General features: G+C 37.2%; 1 protein-coding gene across 1 annotated transcript in view; it reads right to left on the minus strand.

Annotated features, from left to right (window-relative positions):
* Positions 1-23,962, minus strand: part of yjefn3 (YjeF N-terminal domain containing 3) — a 39,058-nt gene extending 15,096 nt beyond the window's left edge. Inside the window, exon 1 of the mRNA XM_052124480.1 lies at positions 23,803-23,962. Coding sequence (XP_051980440.1) covers positions 23,803-23,861 — 59 coding nt within the window. The 5' untranslated portion in view covers positions 23,862-23,962. The remainder of the gene's footprint in view (positions 1-23,802) is intronic.
* Positions 23,963-24,308: the final 346 nt, after the last annotated feature.

Below are 24,308 nucleotides of genomic sequence, written 5' to 3' on the forward strand. Positions count from 1 at the left end.
GGTCACTTATGAGCAGACAGCAAGGCAGCTCACTACGTTTTTGGAACAGAGCCTCTTGAGTCAGCAGACACATTGGTACTAAAAGTGATTTCTGAGCCAAAGAACAGTGGGCTGCTGTGTTGAACTGAGCTGACACCAATGTTTTGAAAGTTCAAAGCTCCAGGCAGTGAGATGCCTGGCTTTACTGACATATGTTTATATAGAAGATTAAATATGTATCAAAAGCAACACTATTGTTCTAATTTTAGTCTAGTTTTGACATTAATCGGCCAAGGGAAGTGCTATTTTACAGTCGCATATAACACATAACAGTTTATTAACATCTGAAGAGGTATTCTTTCCTGAATCCTTCCACGTTAAATTAGATATGTATTAAAACGATAAACAAATGTCTGCTTTTCACAGAAGAAAGAATGTTATACACATCTGGGATGGCATGAGTAAATGTGAGTAAATGATGAGAGAATTTTTGGGGGAACTATTCCTTTAATTACAAATGACAAACAGTACAAAACTCAATATAACACACTAGGTGCAAAAGAAAAGATAAGTCACCACTTCACCTTCAGAGTGGAAATCATGGCCAGTGCCCTGAGAGTTTCTTTATTAGAGGTCGACAGATAGTTGATTTTACCAATACCGATAATTAAGCTGATTGAAAAGGCAGATAACAGCTAAATCGGCTGAAAGATTTATTGAATATATAAAAACATCCTTAGTATATAATTACTGTAATGGCCACAGGCATATTGGCAACAAGAGTCTTAAATAAAAAAATTCCTGATGTAATTTATTGTGCAACCAAAATCCCCAAAATAACCAGAAAAAAATGTACTCTTGCAATCTTATACAATGTATTACAATAGAAACACAAAAAGTAAATATTATCATATGGACTATAAATACTGATTAGCAATAAGTTTCAGAGGAACACTGAGGAATAATAATAATAATACAAAAACGATCAGCAACTATCTGCATTGATTTTTGACGGTAACCGATAGTTTCAAAAAGCAACTATCGGCACAGATTAATCGGTAAAACCTATATATCGGTCGACCTTTAACCTCTAGAACTTGTATTAACTTTTCTATGATAGAGGTTTCAAGTTCAAAGCACAAAAAAGGCTGTCTAATTGCACATCTTCATAGTAAATTCAGTTTAATTTGATAGGGGCTTTGGAAGGAGAAGCGCAATTATTAGTGATTTAATATATTAGTATTAATATATGATTGACGCTTACCCATGCAAAACTTGTTGCCACAATTCAAGGGTAGTTGCCAAAGAGTTTTTCTATTACTAGGTGGTTGTGTACTGGCCCAGGTCAATAGAGGCCACATCCAGTCTCCATGACATTTTGGTCCCTATATATGGGTCTGTTCCCGCCTTCAGTGGAAGTGGAGTTTTTAATAGGCAAGTCATTTTTGTAGGTTTCACTCATGCTAAGCATCCGCCCACGCTTTCTTTGCCTGTGGAATTTCAGTGATCAAAGGTAAATGTGACTGAGACTTAAGTATGAGTAATAATATGCTTCCCTTAGTAAACACCACAAATATAGAATGTGAGCATAGTAAGTGAAGTGTGACTTGCGTAGGGGGTTACATTTGGTCCAGAGGCACAGCGCCAAGTGACCATGCCCATACCTTAGGAACACCTGGTGCATTTACAGAATCTCAGGAAATAAGAGCCACAATGTTGGATTTATGGCAGTGGTGAAGCCCAAACAGCATCAGGTGCCAAAGCGACAATGAATCACTGGACTAATAGCCGATAATGCAGGTGAATTATGATAAATAGAGCTACTACTCTTGCCAATAATTCAATGACACCCATTTAACAAACACCATATTGTATCAGCCTCCCCAATTTACATTATTGACTGCTCCCATCCTCCATGACCAAATCTTTGAACTGTAATTTTCTCTCATATTTTAAATCAGTATACATTTAAAATGTCTGATGGGGTATAAGCAATACTGCAATTCAGGCATACCTGAAAATTGGATCAGGCTTTGGCCTAGCTGGCCAGACCACTGCACAATGACTTGCATCTGGCAAGATAAAGCGGTAAACAACAGACGGCCAGGACTGTGCTTCAATCATTTCTCTGAAAGCATGAAAGGAAGGAGCTACTCCAAAGGCTCCTGAGAGTACTATGCTCCAGATGAGAAAATCGATAAACGGATCATGGGCATCGTCTCAAGTCATATCGATGATCTGTAAACTCCTCTCCATAGCACTTTGGATGGGCTTGGTAACTTGGAAACCCATTGCTGAAGCAGATCACCTTCTACCTGCAAGTGATTATAATACACCAACTGTTGGTGCAAGTCTGTGAATCTGGCCTAGCATATCTGGACCTCTATAGAAGCACGCCTGTTCTGGAGCCAGTCAGCTCTGGGACGGATGCCCATCTCCATGGCAGCGTTTTTGTGACAAAGGATGCTTGAGTTTGATGAACTGTGTTTTGGCACTAAGGAGCAACTTCAGGAGAACTTCAGGAGAACTACACTTGACTCAAACATCCGGTGTTCCACTTCACGTCTGTGCACTATAAAATATGAATTCTCTTATGCACTTGAAAATGAAAGTTCTGTCAAGGGATGTCTCATTTTAACACAGTCCATTCAGTTCAAGTAGACCAGACATTGGAGTACTGAGAGACAAAGACAGAAGCAACCACGATTAGTGGCTTAAATCCATTAGTTCCCTTCAGCAACATTACATCAAATTTCTGCAAAATGGATCTTATGTAAATTTCCGATGGTCTTGTGCTTATGAAATGATGGCTTGTGCCAGTTGGCAGGTTCTCAAGTAAATGTGCCAAGCTAGATATAGCAAGAGGACCATAGGAGACATTGCAAGTGGAGAAAACCATGGTAACAAAGAGAGACAGGTTGTGGAGCCGAATGTGCCCACAGACAAGATGAAGAAGAGAGAATAGGAAAGCAGGTACAGTCCTTCAGGCTTAATTAAAAGTCCTGCATGGCCGAACTGGAGTTAGACGGAAAATAGAGCAAATAAAGAAGTGAATATTCAGCAGTAGGCTAGGGATGGGCACAAGTACAGACTACTTGTAAGTGACAGCAAGGATCGGTTATGATCATGGGTGATGTGACTTTTTACTGAATTCGAAATTCAGTAATAAATACACACAATCGCATCAAAAAGTAGCTTCATTTGAAATGTTTGCGACTGGTTACGATGTGATTTTTGAGACCTTGTAGTCCAATTCATCAGACATCAATTAAATCTAACACTGCAGTGCAAACGGTGATTTTCAGTTATTAAATGCATACTACTTACGTCGATCTGAGTATAGTAAAGCCAGCAACGAAAATAGGGGTGTTTGCTTTAGACAATTACAAAAATCTGTAGAAAGCGCAGATAGTCAACATGTTCTTCAGACTAATCTCACTGTGAATTCGGCAACAGTAGGTCAAAGGTTTTGCTGCTGAAATCGGTTTGTGCTTTCCAAGACTTTAATCATCTAATCACTACCCCCCCAGTTGCTAAACATGAGAGGTTCAGTTTCCGAGTAATTGTCCACAGGGTGGCGCTAAAAGAGAGTTGTAAATGTTGTAATACAGTCAACAGGAATGCAAATGAAAAAAAGACTAAAAAAAACCTTACTTAGTAAAGGTATTTGTGCCTCAGCTGATTGTAACAGCTGTGTTTGGTCAGAGATATGCTTGAATAAAAGGCCCTGTAATATTGCTTTATGCATTCGAGTGTATTTTGAAAGGCTAATTTAAGGCTGACAGAGATTAATCAAGCAACTCTGCGTTTGCCATCTGGAACAGTCTAGGATATATGTGCTGCAAAAACACTGAATAAAATTACATTCATTAAATTTGGAGTACAATCTAAGGTTAGTGTTTTCACTTGGCATTAAATCTGAAGTGTGTATTTTCTGTTCTGCTGGCATTACTAAGCGAACAGTATTATAAATAATGATAATTTTAAAACAGGTTTACAGAACACCCCCTGTTTTCTATTGGTCACAGTAACCATCACAAACACATGTGATTGGATGCTAAAACAAACAGAGCGATGTTCTGATAGTGCCACAAAGCCACAATGTTTACAGGGAAATCAACCAACAGATGGCTTAAGTGTTTAATAAAAATCCAAAAATAACACAATTCAGCATTAAATTATAAAGTGTAATCTAATTGCAGCAAATTCACACAGGAAGATTCATAGGATTCATAGTGTGAGAAATAACAAAAATTTGGCCTGAACAATTATGACATTTATTTTAATTAGGAAGTTACCGTTTCATGATAATTTCAAGGGATGTGGGGTGAATTAAATATTAAACAAGCTTTCCTTTAATGATGAAAAATGAACCGAACATTGTCCAAAAAGACTATAGAACATAAATAAATGAGAGCAGGACCGGTTTCTGTGTTTACAGTCATCTCAAGAGCGTCCTAAAAATACATTTCAGATACATGACTAGCTAAGTAAGGCAATGTATTGCATCTGACCCCAATCTGCCACTACTATTTGGGTAGTGTAACTAAAATGTCTCCCTCCATGGACTTTCTCAAACAACCATTGTGACATTATGTTGCCATTATGCAAAAGATCTCAAGTAGCTTTATAATATCATATAGGTGAATCTCACAAAAACACGTCCAGGTTAGATTTCATTAAAATATATATATATATATTTTTCATCAAGATTTTGCATTGATTATTTTCCACAATTCTGTTTATTACTGAAGTTCACTATTCTCAATGTTTATTCTGTGAAACAATATTGTTTCCTGTATTATAGTAAATAAGAGATTTTAATAGATTAAAATATTTACAAAAATATTAAATCATCATAAATTAAATGCATTACAACAAACACAATTGTGATAATACAATTTTTACTATATACAAAATAGAATATTATTAAATAATACAAAATTATATTATTACAGCAATAAGAATAGTTTTTTGTTGTTTATTTAGTTCTTTAGTTTAATTTTCTTTAAGCAAAATGTAATTTTATACTTTTTTTTTAATAGATTAAAATATTTATTAAATCATAAAATAAGCATAAATGAAATGCAGTACAACAAATTATATTGTGATGTTTAAATTGTTCTATATATCATATATTATAATAAATTCATTATATGTATATTTGTATGCCTCTCACTTTCTTAACATGTGTAAATATTTGTATGAACATAAAAAGATTCAACAACTAAGACATAAACTGAACAAGTTTCACAGACATGTGACTAACAGAAATGGAATAATGTGTCCCTGAACAAAGGGGGCGTAAAAAATCAAAAGTAACAGTCAGTATCTGGTGTGGCCATCAGCTGCATTAAGTACTGCAGTGCATCTCCTCCTCATGGACTGCACCAGATTTGCCAGTTCTTGCTGTGAGATGTTACCCCACTCATCCACCAAGGCACTTGCAAGTTCCTGGACATTTCTGGGGGGAATGGCCCTATCCCTCTCCCTTCAATCCAACAGGTCCCAGACGTTCTCAAGGGGATTGATATCCGGGATCTTCGCTGGCATTCCCAGAACTCTGACATACCTTTCTTGCAGGTAATCACGCACAGAATGAGCAGTATGGCTGGTGGCATTGTCATGCTGGAGGGTCATGTCAGGATGAGCCTGCAGCAAGGGTAACACATGAAGGAGGAGGATGTCTTCCCTGTAACGTACAGCATTGAGATTGCCTGCAATGACAACAAGCTCAGTCCGATGATGCTGTGACACCCCAGACCATGACAGACCCTCCACCTCCAAATCGATCCTGCTCCAGAGTACAGGCCTCGGTGTAATGCTTATTCCTTCGATGATTAACGTGAGTCTGACCATCACCCCTGGTGAGACAAAACCGGGACTCATCAGTGAAGAGCACTTTTTGCCAGTCCTGTCTGGTCCAGGGAAGGTGGGTTTGTGCCCATAGGCGATGTAGTTGCCGGTGATGTGTGGTGAGGACCTGCCTTAAAACAGGCTTACAAGCCCTCAGTCTGGCCTCTCTCAGCCTATTGCAGACAGTCTGAGCACTGATAGAGGGATTGTGCGTTCCTGGTGTAACTCGGTAGTTGTTGTTGCCATCCTGTACATGTCCCGCAGGTGTGATATTCAGATGTACCGATCCTGTGCAGGTGTTGTTACACGTGATCTGTCGCTGCGAAGACGATCAGCTGTCCTTCCTGTCTCCCTGTAGTGCTGTCTTGGGTGTCTCACAGTACGGACATTGCAATTTATTGCCCTTGCCACATCTGCAGTCCTCATGCCTCCATGCAGCATGCCTAATTCACGTTCATGCAGATGAGCAGGGACCCTGGGCATGTTACTATTGGTGTTTTCCAGAGTCAGTAGAAAGGTCTCTTTAGTGTCCTAAGTTTTTATAACTGTGACCTTAATTGCCTACCGTCTGTAAGCTGTTAGTGTCTTCACTGGTGCTGGTGCCACAGGTGCAAGTTCATTAATTGTTTATGGTTCATTGAACAAGCATAGAAAACATTGTTTAAACCCTTTAAAATAAAGATCTGTAAAGTTATTTGTATTTTTACAAAATTATCTTTAAAATACTGTGTCCTGAAAAAGGGATATTTTAAAGGGAGTTTACATATATAAAATGTACAGATTTTGCTGTTTCGGAAGAAAATTGGGACTTTAATTCACCAAAGTGGCATTCAACTGATCACAAATTATAGTCGGGACATTACTGATGTAAAAGCAGCACCATCACTATTTGAAAAAAGTCATTTTTTAATCAAATCTATTTCCAGCAGCTTTCACTCCAACAGCTTATCCTTGAGTAATCATGCTAATTGCTAATTTGATACAAGAAAATTACTTGTCATTATATCAAACACAGTTGAAAGATATTTGGTTCATTAAATGAAGCTTCACATTGTCTTTGTGTTTGTTTTTGAGTTGCCACTGTATGCAATATAAACCGCTTTCTCTAGAAACTCATCAGTCAATAATTGTTTTGAGGAATAAAGGCTTCAATGCTTGAAATTGTCAAAAAAAAAAAAACTGAAGCTTTCATACAAAGGTGTACACTACAGTCTTCAAAGACAAAGGACAACTGGCTCCAACAAGGACAGAAAGAGATGTTGAAGAGAAGAGTCTCTAGTTTGTGAAATAGACGCCTCATTGGCTTCATTGAATTCTACCCGGTCAACACCAGTTTCATGTACAATAGTAAAGAGAAGACTTAGAGGTGTAGGCCTTATGGGAAAAAGCCACTTTTGATACAGAAAAACTAAAAGAAAAGGTTAGAGTGGGCAAAGAAATAGACATTGGAAACAGATAATATGAGAAAAGAGTGTTTTGAATCCTAACCCCATTGAGCTTTTGTGGGATCTTTTTTTGTGAAATGTCACCTGAGTATCTGGACAAACTGACAGCTAGAAAGCCAAGTATCTGCAAAACTGTCATTGCTGCACATGGAGGATTTTTTTATGAGAAATCTTTGAATTAGTTTAAGAAGTTCTGAAAAAAATTTAATAAAATTGTAATAGTATTTTATCATGTTATTAATGTCCTGACTAGACATTGTGATCAGTTGAATGCCACTTTGGTGAATAAAAGTACCAATTTCTTTCCATAAGTGCAAAATCTGTACATTATTCCAACCTTTTGGCCGTCAATATATATATATATTTCATATTACAGCAATGAGAATTGTTTGTTTGTAAGGTTTTTTTTAATTATTATTATAATTTGTATTATGGTCCCAGAAATAAGCTTAATTTTCTTTTACCAAAATTAAATGTTATACTTTTTTCTTAGATTTTTGGGTGTAATATTACCTGGACATCTTTTTAATATGAATCCGGATGTTTGGCATTTTTCTTCATTTTTTGAATCTTTTTGCTTTTTGTAATATCCATTATTCTTATTGTTTATTCTGTGACTTTTTTTTTTTTTTACTGTATTATAGTAATTACAATAGATTTTAATAGATGAATACATTAAAATATTTATTAAATCATAAAATCTGCATAAATTAAATGCAAATACAGTTGTGATGTTGAAATTTTTACTATGTATAATTTTACCTGGACATGATCGTTACACGTTTTGTGAGATACGCCCATATGCATAAAAGGTATGCTTGGAAATACAATGCCTATGTGTGTTTTTCACATTGACAAGGTGTATCTTTATCTGTAAATGTGTGTCTCTCCCGGTGTATAAGATTCTAACCATAAGCGTTGTTCCTGTCCTGACCCAGCTAGACAACATGAGCAAATGAGAGTGTGTCCTCTGAGATTCTCTCTCAAGCGGCCTATCCTTGATTTCTCATCTTCCTTTTCATCCAGCTCAGTGCACTCTTGCCCAGAATGACCATAAACTACATAGTGACCATGCCAGAGAAGCCAGGCAGGGGTCCATGTCCTCTTCTGGCTGATCTGAGAATTAAATAAATTCTGAAAATCAGTCGTGTCAACTCTCCACCGTCATACTCAAGCTTTTTAAGGGTGTTATGGCATCACAGCAGATGGAGAACACGTCCCCTGATGTTCGCAACGAGTTTGAATTTGTATCAAGAATAATGTGATAAAGCATCTCGGTTCAGACAGTTCAGTCCCAAAATGAAATTCTGTCATCATTTATTCATGCTCTTGTTGTCTTTATTAGAATACATGCAATTAAGAAACCCCTCAAATAATTTTTGTCAGATGTTTCTTCATCTGTTCATTTTTTGTACATAATTCATTTTTAGTAACAAACTCCAAATGACAAAAGCCACCATAAAAAGTACCATAAAAATAGTCAACATACAACAAAAAGAGAGAGAAGACTACAAAAAGAGAGAAAGGTTCTCTCCTTTCTCTTTCCTTTGTAAGATTGTTAGAGCAAAATCCAATTTAATTTATGTTTCCTTATCAAATTAAGACCAAATATTGAAGTCTGAAACTTGAAGCACATTTCATGGAAAGTTGTTGTTCTTGATTGCATTATGAGAGTCATGGAAATTATTTATTTTCAGAAAAGTTGTTGTGAATGCCTCATGGAAGTGTGCCAAGTAATAAACAAGAAATTGTTTATCCTAGCAAAACTGAAGCACAACACCGTAGGTCAGCGAATGAGCTTCGCTTACGCCATTTTTTTCTCTTCTATTAGATATTTTTGTGCTGCTGCCAACAGTGTTTATTGCCATGTTTTTCAGGGACCCAATAAAAAGAAAATAAGCTGCTGATCTAGCTATTGGCTCTAACTAGAGCAATGAGCCTATTTTGCCTATTATTTACCTATTTTTCCAGGAACGTCCGCATTACTGCAACATCACTGAGGAGAGTCGTTGTGGAAAATGTGTGTAGTGTGGGAGAGCACAAGCAAGCCTGGTGCCCAAATTTTGCTTTCCAATCCCTTCGTAAGTACAGCAAACAGCAATGAATGCTACACCTGTCATAGCCACATTCCAGTTAGGGCTGGGAAACAAAAATACATTTGAAAATATAAATCACATACATTTTGTTAGCGTTAAATATATAAGATCATATGATGGAAATCAGCGTGTTGCATCCAAATGTTCATGTGCTCTGAAATCAACCCCATTCTGCCGAATTACTGACATCAGACATTCCATCATTTCAACATGCCATCCCCCATCAGACATTTTTGCATCAATTTAAATGTTTATCTTTTCAGTAACTATAGCATGAGTAACCTCAGATACAGGTTCTATTCCTGTGGAAATCAGTAAGTAATTATGTTCACATAAATAATGGTGAGTGCAATTCGGAGGTTGAATTTTCACTCTAAACTTATATTTTTTCTACACTGACAGTTAGGTTTTGGGTTAAATAATGCATTTCTGTTGATTATTACATCAATTACAACTAAAAATACAACTTGCTTTTGCCACCGCTGTGTAGACAGCTCACACGTGCCAAAATGTTCAACAATATTTTTAGCTTTGTCAACTGGGACCAGAGTTTCGAAATTCTGTAAGCACTGACCAATTTCAGCTGAAGAACTGTCGACATCGCCAAAATCGGTGGAGTCTTTATGAAATATCGTAATAATGTACTGTGGTGGTGGTGGTGTAGTGGCTAAAGCACAGGGCTGTTAATCAGAAGGTCATTGGTTCATTGGTTCAAACCCCACAGCCACCACCATTGTGTCCTTGAGCAAGGCACTTAACTCCAGGTTGCTCTGGGGGTATTGTCCCTGTAATAATTGCACTGTAAGTCGCTTTGGATAAAAGTGTCTGCCAAATGCGTAAATGTAATGTTTTTAGCACTTTTTCCATCTGTCCATTATGTTTCCTAAAGACTGGGTCATTAGACTAATTTTGCAATCTTTACTTGTCTTGCAACTTGCAAATATCAGAACGATAAGACAGAAATGTTTAATAATGTTTACACTTAAAAGTAGCAAACAGTTAAGATAAATTTGGTACGTAAGTTCAATTAATTTCGTAAATCAGTTCAAACAGCCTGTTTCAATGAATCGATTTAAATTTAATGAATCGTTTGTGTCATTACTCTTTTTTATATATAAAAGTTAGAGTTATCAAAATTAACGTGTTAATGCATATGATTAAAAAAAAAGTTTAACGTGTTGTTTTTCTTAATCGGGATTGATGCATTTAACTTTAATAAAGCACAAACCAGAAAAAACACTGGTGGGTCTTGTGCAGAACCTTTGCGATGTGTCAATGAGTTCGTCTGGAGTCATTACACTGACGCACACAACACAACACACTACAGTTATGGGAAAGGACTGCTTAATGTTATTTGTATGTACAAAACAAGCCCAGATGGGACTTGTGACAGAAAGCAAGTACTTTGCAGCCTTTGTAAGGTGCAATTTAATTACCACAAAAGCAGATCAAGTCTTAACTATCACGAAAATGAAGAATGAGACATTTTTGTCTGCAAGCGCTTTTCATGTGGAGTTCAGAGTGGCGCTTGATGCTGATATTGATGTCCTCATGAGAATCATGAATGTGGCTTCACGATTGCTGTAGGGGAGTGGATATCCACAGCCTGTCAGGTGATTAATACATTGCAATGAATATTCAACCCTTAGGGGTACTAGTCGCTTCAATTGGTCAAACTCTTTCAAAGTCAAAGACTTTAGACTTTAGCCTCTTTTATTACATTGCACTTCACACTCTGGAAGAGTGAAGTTATAAAGAAAGTCAGAGCTAAAATCACTTCCTCATCCATTGTGAATAGTCAGTGTAGCCATGTATGAAGCACTTCCCACTCAGAGTTCACTGTCAAAATGATTGTATTTTGCCTGCAGAATTTCAGCATGCAACAGCAAAATTGTAATGCTAATGTTAAAATTATGAAATATTGTTTCATTTAGTGAAAAATAGATTACAAAGCATACATGCCTTCTAACATCAAACATTAAGAATCTAATTGGATTTATCAATTGAAGAGAAAATACACAAATATCCATATCAAATATAATCTCAAGGCTAATGAATATCAATATGATTGTTTTAGCTAAATTGCTCTTAAATGTTGCTGACCTTTGACAGCATGGCTGGACAGGGGTGCAGAATAGATCAATAGAATCTGAATTTCTAGGCCTCCAACAGGGTCAAATAAAGGTGTTCCTACTCATTGCCAGGGCTGCCAAAAGCCTCTGCTTAATTACAGACTGTTGACTGTAATTAGCAAGAGTGCAAATCAACAGGTCGCTTGTGGCCCCGAGAGCAGGCCACCTCTCACGCTAAGTCACAGACACTCGGATCATAAGACAACAAGCTCATGCCTAGAGTAGACTCACATCAAAAAGTAAAGAAGTTGCACTTTAAACGTCTGCTAAAGGTCAGAGACTTCTCTTCAAAGAAGCTTTTGTTCCGTCCTTACAAAAATAAAAACACTTAAAGACAACGTAGTGTCTGTTAACCCAACAACGCTTTTCATCTCTGCACAGATCAACTCCTTTTCAACAGTAAACTCAGCACAGTTCGCACACACTTTAGTCATAATGGGTATTCACTGCTCCCAGCAGACTAAGAGGCAGAAGTAATGGAGGTAAATGGCAACAGACAAGAGAAATGGCAACAGATGCTTCAGCGGGGATGTGGAGTTAGGCACAGCAAATAGATAAAACAGTAGGGATGCTGCAAACAAGTGCTTGAATATTAATATGTTACTGTAATGATCAATCATGAAAACACAATAATTGCAGTACTTCATCTTTTAGCTTAAACATTAATTAATTAAACAGTAATAGTTCACCCAAAAAACATAATTCTTGTTTAGAATACAAGGGGATGTTTTAATGACTATTACAGTCAATTTTTTCAAACCAATGGCAGTGGATAGTGCCCCACTTAAAAAGCTTTAAAAAGGACCCAAGAGTATCATAAAGGTAGTTAATGAGATCCATGCAATATATTTTAAGACTTCTGAAGGCATAGGATAGGTTTTGGTGAGTAACAACACGTAATGTAAGTATTTTTTTGGTGAAAACATTGACGCCTGTTTAGCGTAGCTATGAGATAATCTCTTTCACAGTGGCTCACGTGTCAATGTTAAATTCTGGGAACATGATACACAAGTTGATAAATAAGGAATAAGGTTAATGACAATTCACAAGATATGAAGTTGGAGACACAATGTTTGTGCTGACGGGTAACGTTTTCATGTAGACTCATTTTTCTTTGCGTGACTTCCCATCGGTTTACAACACTTGATTATCTAATCAAAATAACAAAATATGCATTGAAGTGAGGATGAAAATATGGATGATTATTGTCAGTTATGACTGATTTAGATACAGAAAATTCCCACGTGATCAGTTTATTCCACCTCCAGTGGCTGCTGTTATTCTGTAGATTAAAGTTGTTCTGTAGAATCCTCCAGCACCGGCCACAGTAAAAAATGAAGGAAAAAATAAGAAAACATTCAGTATAGATTTTTGCTGATAACTGATTGTTCCAAAAGGCAACTATCGGTACCGATTTATCGGAAAAATTAATATATCATGTACTTCTACTTTTGGGTCCTTTTTGAAGCTTTAACATTTGTTAATTTGCACACTAATGTAGACTAAACCTTACCACATAGACAGCATTTGAGAGCAAAGTACAGTATTTTTGAGGAGCAGAAGCAGACATTGGCCAAATTATAACCAGGGTTCCTAGTCTGTCAGTGTTAGCCAGAGCATAATGGTTTCGTAATGAGCCTAACAGAGCCAGACAGTTAACCCAATTGTGCTGTCTCTGGCGAAACAAAAAAGGGACAATTTAAAGACAGCCAATCCAGTACACATCAGTTAAAATGTTGGGGATTCGCCTCAGTCAAACTTTACAAAGAACTTTCGCTAAAGCAGAACATTAGAACACCTAGACAAAGCTACAGTCCTTCATTCAGTTGCAAATATATTTCATTCCATTCAAACTAATATTCACATTCCCTTATTTACTGGTCAAGCTGGTTTTGTGTTTCTCCCCAGAAATGTCTTGAAATATGTATGTAGTCAATACTTTCTCGTCAAGTACAGTTTCTATGGCGACTTGGCAATATGTCAGTGTCTTGCTTGCAGCGTTTAGCACTGCAAAAGGAAACTGTAGCATGTGCTCATGAAAACAGCTACTATTTATATTTGTAACTGCTCATGGTTCCTTGTTACCTTCTGAAATCTGTGTCTATTGCCAGTGTGTCTATTATAAAATGAACAGATTTTATTTAAAGACATAATTTACCCAAAAATGAAAATTCAGATTATTTACACCGAACCGGATGACTTTCTTTCTTCCGTGGAACACAAAATGAGATGTTTGACAGAATTGGTCTCAGTCATTATCCAGTTTCATTGCATCTTTATTCATATAATTAAAGTGAATGGTGACTGAGGCTCCAATGGTTTAATAAAAAAAACTATTTTCAAGACTAACATGACCATTTACTGTCTAAGTAAAATGAGCAGGACAATTTAGAAAAATAATTATGATTAAATTATGGATTATTTAAAAAAATAAAATAATAATAAATATATAGATATGAATAGAAGGGCAATTACTCAAGGGCATCTCAATCACACTTGATTTCTCAATCACTGGAGGTCCCCATGCTTGCGTGGAAGAAGGTTCCTCATAAACAAACTCATCACCAACATTAAACATCTCACCTAGTCTGTCAGAAATAGAGGCACTTCATTACACAGAAGCTTGGCAGTGAAGACTCATTAAACACATCAGGGGGAGAAAAAGAAACACAACCGCAACTGCAAGCAGTGGAGAAACTCATTAAACGCATCAAGGGGAGAAAAAGACATTCTGTCAATCTTATTCAACCCCTTGACTGAAGAACATACACACCAGAAATGTATTTGACCTCTATGATTACTAAATCTTCATTGCCACCACTTAATATTATACTGTAGGATTCAAACGTCTAAGTGTATGTTGAAAATCTGGGATTCAAAATCTAATTTAAAGGGATAGTTCAAAGAAAAATGAATTAATTAATGAATGAAAAATGAAATAAGAATTTGAAATGTTTAGTCTCAGACACCATTTATACTCATCGAAAAAAGATGCAATGAAAGTCAAGCAAAATGGGGGCACTCTAAATATGGATGAAAATATTATCTATAATAGTGGGATTTTATGTGATTTATACATGAACTAGGTTATTGGGGACTGGGTTCTTGGTTTATGAGGTACCAATCAAACAAAAATATTAGTTTAACTGAAATGATTGTGTTTTACTGCAGCAGTGCAACACTTTTATTCTGCAAGTGATATATGTACCTTAATCTATCCTCTTTATAGCTCAATAAAATGAGGCTCTATATGAGCTGGCTCAGATATTCGTCTCTTTCAAATGGATAAGCAAGAAGGAGTGAAGATAAAAACGAACAATATAATCCTGCTGAGAAAAACAAGCACTGCTGTGCTGTCCTTTTAATGTCCTAAAAAAAAACAAAAGATGGATCTCTTTATCTCTGTTCTAAAGAATATTTGAAATTATATTTCATCTTTTTGTATTTTTACTTTAATTTGACCTTAAATAAAAATATTTTAATACAAGTCGCTGGTGTTATTGTGAAAGATTTATCAGTGCAAATTATTCCAATAATAATACAAAATCCATGGTCTTCGTAATCTTTTATCAAAATTATGTAATTTTCTCCACCAAATAAAAAAAGAAGTCACAAAGCCAACTTTCTACAGAGCTCTTTAGAGGATGGGGAGATCATTTATTTTCTGAAATAATTTTGCATTCCCACACAGTTGTTTTGCATTTCCTCACCAGCATTTTGCTTTTCCTCACAATAATTTGCATTCCCAAGCAATACATTTTGCATTCCATCACAAAAGTTTTGTGTTCCCTTGCAATAAGTTTTGTGTTCCCTTGCAATAAGTTTTGTGTTCCCTCACAATATGTTTTGCGTTCCCTCACAATAAGTTTTGCGTTCCCTCACAATAAGTTTTATGCTCCTCACAATATGTTTTATGCTCCTCACAATAAGTTTTATGCTCCATCACAAAAGTTTTGTGTTCCCTTGCAATAAGTTTTGTGTTCCCTTGCAATAAGTTTTGTGTTCCCTCACAATAAGTTTTATGTTCCTCACAATAAGTTTTATGCCCTCACAATATGTTTTATGCTCCTCACAATAAGTTTTACGTTCCATCACAAAAGTTTTGTGTTCCCTTGCAATAAGTTTTGCGTTCTCTCACAATAAGTTTTGCGTTCCCTCACAATATGTTTTGCGTTCCCTCACAATAAGTTTTGCGTTCCATCACAAAAGTTTTGTGTTCCCTTGCAATAAGTTTTGCGTTCTCTCACAATATGTTTTGCGTTCCCTCACAATATGTTTTATGTTCCCTCACAATAAGTTTTATGCTCCTCACAATATGTTTTATGTTCCCTCACAATAAGTTTTATGCTCCATCACAAAAAGTTTTGTGTTCCCTTGCAATAAGTTTTATGTTCTCTCACAATAAGTTTTGTGTTCCCACACTATGAATTTTATGCCCTCAATAGTTTCATGCCCTCACAATAGTTTTATGCGTTCCCTCACAATATGTTTTGCGTTCCCTCACAATAAGTTTTGCGTTCCCTCACAATATGTTTTGCGTTCCCTCACAATAAGTTTTGCGTTCCATCACAAAAGTTTTGTGTTCCCTTGCAATAAGTTTTGCGTTCTCTCACAATAAGTTTTGTGTTCCCTCACTATGAATTTTGCGCTCCCTCGCAATAGTTTTGTGTTCCCTCACAAGATTTTTGCGCTCCCTCGCAATAAATCTTGTGTTCCCTTGCAATAAGTTTTGTGTTCCCTTGCAATAAGTTTTGCGTTCCCTCACAATATGTTTTGCGTTCCCTCACAATAAGTTTTGCGTTCCCTCACAATATGTTTTGCGTTCCCTCACAATAAGTTTTGCGTTCCATCACAAAAGTTTTGTGTTCCCTTGCAATAAGTTTTGAGTTCTCTCACAAAAGTTTTATGTTCCCTTGCAATAAGTTTTGCTCTCCCTCGCAATACGTTTTGTGTTCCTTCTCAATAGGTTTTGCGTTCAATCTCAATAAGTTTTGCGTTCCCCCACAAGAGTTTTTCACTCCCGTTCAGTAAGTTTTGCATTCCCTCACAAGAGTTTTTCACTCCTGTGCACTAAGTTTTGCGTTCCCTCACAAGAGTTTTGTTCCCTCACAAGAGTTTTTCACTCCCGTGCAGTAAGTTTTGCATTCCCTCACAAGAGTTTTGTTTCCTCACAAAAGTTTTGTTTCCTCACAAGAGTTTTGTTCTCTTACAAAAGTTTTGTTCGCTCACAAGAGTTTTGTTCCCTCACAAGAGTTTTTCACTCCCGTGCAGTAAGTTTTGCATTCCCTCACAAGAGTTTTGTTCCCTCACAAGAGTTTTGCATTTCCTCACAATAGCTTTGATTTCCATCACAAGAGTTTTGTGTTCCCTCACTTTATCCATCCCTTGTGAATTTTTACTATAGTAACATTATTCATTTGTGGTAGATGTACCATGGTTTTAAACCATGTTTTTATACCACAAAAATGATTACTACAGTCTTGGCTGCTGCGGTTTTACTATAGTGAATCCATGATTATTTCTGGAAGGGCTTGCTTTTTTGATGGAAACCATAGTTTTAAAACCTATGTTTTATGCCTTTAAATGGACTTTGGTTATTGTGTCGATATGGTCGAAATGGGTTCAAGTCCAGCTTGTGCCATTCACCCACTGCATTCTCAAGATGTTCCAGCATGTTTCAGCGCTGATTTTTTCTTTAGTCTACTTTGATCTTTGAGCTCCTGAATGGACACATTTGATGGATCTGGATAGATGGTGCAGCAAACGAATTATGGCATCAGAGTTTGACAGTATTTTGATTGACCAACTGAGGAAAATGATGGTGGATCTTCTACTTGGACCTGTAAATCTTCTTCTCCAATAAATCATTTGACCTCAATACAAAGGGCACAGCAGGGTGAGCATATACACCACATTTCCAAAAATGTGTGGACACCTGAACCTGGATCTTATGGGCAGAAGCTGTATTAATTTCCACGTGCAGAGGCCAGCAGTCACACTGAATATACCTCAAAGTCATAAATTGAGAACTCGCCAAGGAGTCTGCATCTGGTTAATAAAATGGTCAACGAACAAAGGGCAGATCTGTCCAAACACACTCTTAGATTTATTCAACCTAGTAAGGCTTGTGTTTCCCTGGTTCTAAAAGGGTTTGGGCAAAGTCTTAGCTGGTTTATGATGTTTTTTTTAGCATGGGCATCACAATCCCACATATCACAGTCACCACCACCTAAAAACATAAAAAATAAAATACACATCACTCTTTCTCTGCGTTGCACACACACACACACACACACACACACACACACACACACACACACACACACACACACAAACACTCTTGACATCTCGACTCCACAGTCAAACCTTAACGGTGGCCATCATTAGAAGTAATGCATTGCCTGTTAAGAAACCACAGATCATGCAGGCTGTCATTATAAACATTATAGAGTCTTGGCCTATAAATAAACACCTGCAGCTGTTGAAGGAACAGAGCTGGATAAGGATGTAGGGATGTAAAGAACAACAGTGGGCGGCAACGTAATCAGGTACAATTTGTTGTAATTTTTTAGTGGGCAACACCTGTTACTGTTGAACTCCTATCCAGCCAAAGATATGTTTATACCGGCAGCCAAAAGTTTGGAATAATGTACACATTTTGCTGTTTCAGAAGGAAATTTGTACTTGAATTCACCAAAGTGGCATTCATCTGATCACAAATTATAGTCAGGACATTACTGATGTAAAAGCAGCACCATCACTATTTGAAAAAACTAATTTTTTATCAAATCTAGACAGGCCCCATTTCCAGCCATCATCACTCCAACACCTTATCCTTAAGTAATCATGATAAATTGTTAAGTTGGTACTATAAAATCCCTTTCCATTATATCAAACACAGCTGACAGCTATTTGGTTCATTAAATTAAGCTTAACATTGTCTTTGTGTTTGTTTTTGAGTTCCCACACTGTGCAATAGACTGGCATGTCTTAAGGTCAATATTAGGTCAATATTAGGTCAAAAATGGCTAAAAAGAAACAGCTTTCTCTAGAAACTCATCAGTCAGTGATTGTTTTGAGGAATGAAGTCTACACAATGCTTGAAATTGCCAAAAAAAAACTGAAGATTTCATAGAAAGGTGTACACTACAGTCTTCAAATACAAAGGACAACTGGCTCTAACAAGGACAGAAAGAGATTTGGAAGTCCAGATGTACAACTAAACATGAGGATATATACATGTCTCTAGTTTGAGAAATAGACACCTCACTTATCCTCTGCTGACAGCTTCTTTGAATTCTACCCACTCAACACCAGTTTCATGTACAACAGTAAAGAGAAGACTAAAGGCCTTATGGGAAGAATTGCAAAGAAAAAGCCACTTTTGAAACAGAAAAACTAAAAGAAAAGGTTAGAGTGAGCAAAGAAACGGACATTGGAAACAGATAATTGGAAAAGAGTGTTATGGATCTTAACCAAGCCACATCAGTTACTTACTGGGGTACCTCAGGGATCAGTGCTTGGGCCACTTCTCATCTCCATATACACAAAGTCATTAGGACCCATCATCCAGTCACATGGTTTCTCTTACCACTGACAAGCAACTCTACTTGTCTTTCCAGTCCAACGACACCACAGTGACTGCTCGAATCGCTGCCTGTCTGGCAGACATCTCAGCCTGGATGAAGATACACCACCTGCAACTCAACCCAGCAAAGACCGAACTCCTTGTCTATCCAGCCAACCCTGCTGTTGAACACAACATCACCGTGCAGCTGGGTCCAACTACAGTTTCGCCTTCCAAAACGGTCAGAAATCTAGGGGTAACCATTGATGATGAGCTAAATTTCACAGACCACATCTCAAAGACTGCAAGATCATGTAGATTTACACTCTACAATATCAGGAAGATAAGACCCTTCCTCTCTGTACATGCCACACAACTGCTCGTTCAGTCACTTGTCTTAACTAGACTGGACTACTGTAACGCTCTCATTGCAGGCCTTCCTGCATGTGCTATTAGACCTCTCCAAATGATCCAGAATGCAGAAGCATGTCCGGTCTTTAATGAACCAAAGAGAGCACATGATACACCACTCTTTGTCTCTCTCCACTGGCTGCCGGTTCATGCACGTACTAAATTCAAGGCCCTGATGCTGGCATACAAAACATTCACTGGGTCTGCTCCAGCATACCTAAAAACATTTATGCAGAGCTACGTTCCCACCAGAAGCCTGCGGTCGGCTAAGGAACGTCGCCTTGTCGTACCAAAACAAAGAGGCACCAAAACACTTTCCTGGACTTTCAGTTTCATCATACCACGTTGGTGGAATGACCTTCCCAACTCAATCCGTGAAGCTGACTCACTCTCTGTCTTCAAAAAACGGCTAAAAACACATCTTTTCCAAGAGCACTTAACCAGTCACAAAAAAAAAAAAAAACATTTATTTACAATTCTTGTTGCACTTAAATCTGTTTTGTATACTATTCTGATGATAGTGAAACTTTGTAGTATGGCACTTTTCTTACCACTGTCTCCTTAAGATGATTCGCTTATGTTTTCCTCTTTTGTAAGTTGCTTTGGATAAAAGCGTCTGCCAAACGAATAAATGTAAATGTAAATGTAACCCCATTGAGCTTTTGTGGGATCAGCTGAGGTGAAATGTCACCTGAGTATCTGGAGAAACTGACAGCAAGAAAGCCAAGTATCTGCAAAGCTGTCATTGCTGCACGTGGAGGATTTTTGATGAGAAATCTTTTAAGTAGTTTAATTAAAAAATGTCCAATTGTAATAGACATTTTTCACGTTATTAATGTCCTGACAATACATTGTGATCAGGTTAATGCCACTTTGGTGAATAAAAATACAAATTTCTTTCCATAAGAGCAAAATCTGTACATTATTCCAAACATTTTGCCACCACTGTATGTGATGTAATTGATGCTTACAAGCACATAACATGAGATATGAAATTATCTGATTATTCTCTGCTTTTCACATCAAAACATAAACACACACTGCATAAGCCGGTAAGAAAACTAGTAAAAGGTGTTCAGTTTGTCATCATAACCCAAAGGGGAATTTCCACTTTCAAGCCATTGTTTCCTCTGGAATTTCCAATGTTTTTTTTTACAATAGTGGTTGTTGATTTACGAGTAAAAGAAGTCTGTGGTTAATGCATTTTCACAAACTACACACCTCTAAATTGTTTTTAAAACTTTAACTATTGATGCAATTTTACTCATAAATCCAAAAATGCTATTACAAAAATACTCAGGAATGTATGGAAGTACATAATTAGAAATTTGGGATCCTTGCACACAGTTCTAGCAGCCAGGTTGTTTGAGCAAATCATGCAAGTCATAAATACCATGAGACTAAACACTCTGGGGCCGCAGGAAAATGACATTATGACAATGCTGATTGGGATGGCAGCACAAGAACAAGCAGTTCACTAGTAACTATCCTGAGCTGTTACATGAAAGGCAGCAGAGAAATATGTCCATTTCACGCTTTTAAGAGCTCTAAAAAGAAAATGGTTACAGGCAAAAGAGCTATTGTTATGTAATGAAAAATTTTGAATTAATGTTGCTCAAAAAAAAAAAATATTCATCAGTTTTAGGGGGTCAGTAATTGGCTGTTAGCAGGTCCCCATTTTCCCCTGCTGGTAGATGTAGGAACTACACCCTGTGATGGCAAAAAGTATGTTTCTCCATTGTCAGCATTTCAAAAGTAGCTGTGTATGAAAAAAATTGTTATTTAAATTTTATAGTACATCTTTTTCCAGTGAGAGATTTGTCACTTCTCACCGGGGCTTATGCTATACCTACGTCATACGCTGGAACTCGACTCTCTCGTGAACGCGTGGACTGCTGTTACCGGAAGCCAGTGATTATAGTTTATAAAGTTATAAATATTCATATTTTCCTTACAAAAATGCATTGCTTCACTTCAGAAGGCCTTACTTAACCCCCTGGAACCATATGGATTACTTTTTTGATGGATGGATGCACTTTTTTGGGCTTCAAAATCTAAGGTACCATTCACTCCCATTAAAAAGCTTGGAAGAGCCAGGATATTTTTTAATATAACTCAGATTGTGTTTGGCAGAAAGAAGAAAGTCATATACACCTAGGATGGCTTGAGGGTGAGTAAATTATGGGATACTTTTTGGGTGAACTATCCCTTTAAGCTCAATTGACAGCATTTGTGGAATAATGTTGATTTGCTTTTTTCTTTGAAAAAAGCAAAAATCTAAGTTACAGTTTTTGGAACTATCAGTTATCGGAAAACAATCTGTCAATAGGTGCCAATAGTTTTTTTTATCAATTAGTCATTTCAAAATAAGACTCCCCAGTGTGTTTTGGGTTTGTTTATACTTAAAAGTATATAATCGGTTATCAGCCTTTCCCACCACCTTAGTTATCAGTATCTGCAAAATCCACTATCGGTCGACCTCTCATATTTATAGTCGTTTTAGGGTTTGTTGACAATGTATCATCACGGCAATGAAGTTGTAAAATTGGCTATAACTTTACACAGAAAAGGTTAGTAAGGGATTTTATCACACTAAAATCATGTTAGCACACATATTGTTTATGTCTTATGGCAATACTTTTGAAACAGTGAGTATTTTAACATTTATAGGTGTGCCCTGTTCACTTCCATTTTCTTTGCTTTTTTAAAGAAAAGGAGAGACGAGTTGAAATACTTTTTTGTGCTAATCAACATTATACCACAAATTCTGATAATTAAGCTTCATTTGTATTGAATGAGGAATATTTGTTAAATTCAATAAAAGGACGCAATGGCCATTGACATGTACAAATCCCAGGATAAACACTACAAATCCACAAATTAATCTTCTCGACAAAACTTGACAAAAAATTGCACTGTGCTTTCCATGCAAAAAAACAACAACAACAACATTACCAGATATTACGAGGGTTTAAGTTGCAGGGGAAACATAACTTTCCTCGAAATCCAGATTTTCAAACTCCAAATCCTTAAATCCTATTATTCCATCCACCCTTAACGTGTATAATCTGCCTCATCTCTTGGCATATATTAAACTGCCGTGGGCTGGTGTGAAGAGCTTCAAGAGCTTTCTCTTGCCAGGAAAACGTTCAGTGTGGAAAACAAACCTTGTGCCACTTGCACTTCAAATCAAAACAGCATTTGTTTTGTGTCACGTTCATGTCATTTTTTAAAGATGCTCTTTAGTTACATGCCTTCATCTCTGCTAGGGAGTCAAATCTAGTCTAGTTGTACCCAACAACTGAATCTCGTACGGTAAGGGGGCCCCTAAATAACATAAAGAGGCAATCTGCCAAACCAACAAAGGGCTGAGGTAATATGTTAGATAAAATCACAGGCTGTTGGACACTTATACACTCAAACTGATTATGCTTTAGAAAGCGCTGTGGCATATACCATATTTCACACTGAACTACAAGAGACCTATATTACAAAAATGGCATACAGGTGGCCTCAGCTTGCTTAAAGAGCAAATTGCTGGCCATGATGTTGCCATCACAACGACCAGCAGCTCGACATGCCTTAATCACACACAAACGGCCGTAGAAAGATAGATGATGTGGAAACAGCCACCTGTTATGTTGACCAGGCACATTCCAGAATTCCTGGTTTTATAGCATGTTGATGGGTGAACGCAATGAATGTGTACTTACATTTAACTTAATTCCTTACATTTATATAGCGCTTTTCTAGGCACTCAAAGCACTTTACATAGTATAGGGGTAATCACCTCAACCACCACCAGTGAGCAGCATCCACCTAGATTTTGCAACGGCAGCCATAGTGTGCCAGAATGCCCACCACACACTAGCTATAGGTGGAGATGAGAGTAGAGTGATGTAGCCAATTCAGGGATGGAGATAATTAGGAGGCCATAATAGATAAGAGCCAATGGGGGTAATCTGTCCAGGACACCGGGGGTTACACCCCTACTCTTTACGAGAAGTGCCCTCGAGTCAGGAACTCGTCTCATCCGAAAGACGCTACATAAGGGTGAGCAAATAACAGAATTGTCACTTATGGGTGTACAATCCCTTTAAGAGATGAAATCAACAGTTCAGAAAAGGGATATTACAGACATCTCTGTGGGTGACACATCTTGTTAACCTAAAAGTTACTATTCAAACAGATTGAAAGAATGTCTACAAACACAGCTGTCTAAGCATCTTAAAAGGTTTACATATGTACAAATAATTTCAATTTGGTGACAGCATCAGTGTTAATAAATAAAGAATAGCACAGTGTGTCCAACATACCTGAGATAACGCAGTGGCTCTATGGTCTCTGGTTCTTTCTCGTTGGAGCTGTGATTCATCTTGACAGGTCTGTAATGATCTGATGATTAGTGATGAGATTCTCTTGTCACAGTCACCTCTTTATCGCTGTCTCTTTTTTCCAATCTGTGTGCCCTGCTTCTCTCTATCTCCACTGTATGATAAACCAGGCACCACGCTTAGATCAGCTACTCCTTCTGGAAGTGTCAGCCAATTAAGAGGCAGGGAGTCACCATGAGTGCCTTCTGATTGGCTGAACACCCCCGATGCTGGAAGCCATAAACGACATCCCTTTCAGTTGGAGCATCCACGGTGACAGAACAAGAATGTGAACATGTTACATTTTAAATGCTCATACATCACAGTCATTATTTTAAGTTGGTGTTTATATATGTAGTTTTTAGATATTATTTCTATCCTCAATACTTTTAAACCCCTCTGTGTCTATAAATAGAGAATAATGTAAGATTGATTCATATAAATAGCTG

This window comes from Xyrauchen texanus, chromosome 50 (assembly GCF_025860055.1).
Source record: "Xyrauchen texanus isolate HMW12.3.18 chromosome 50, RBS_HiC_50CHRs, whole genome shotgun sequence".
Lineage (NCBI taxonomy): Eukaryota > Metazoa > Chordata > Actinopteri > Cypriniformes > Catostomidae > Xyrauchen > Xyrauchen texanus.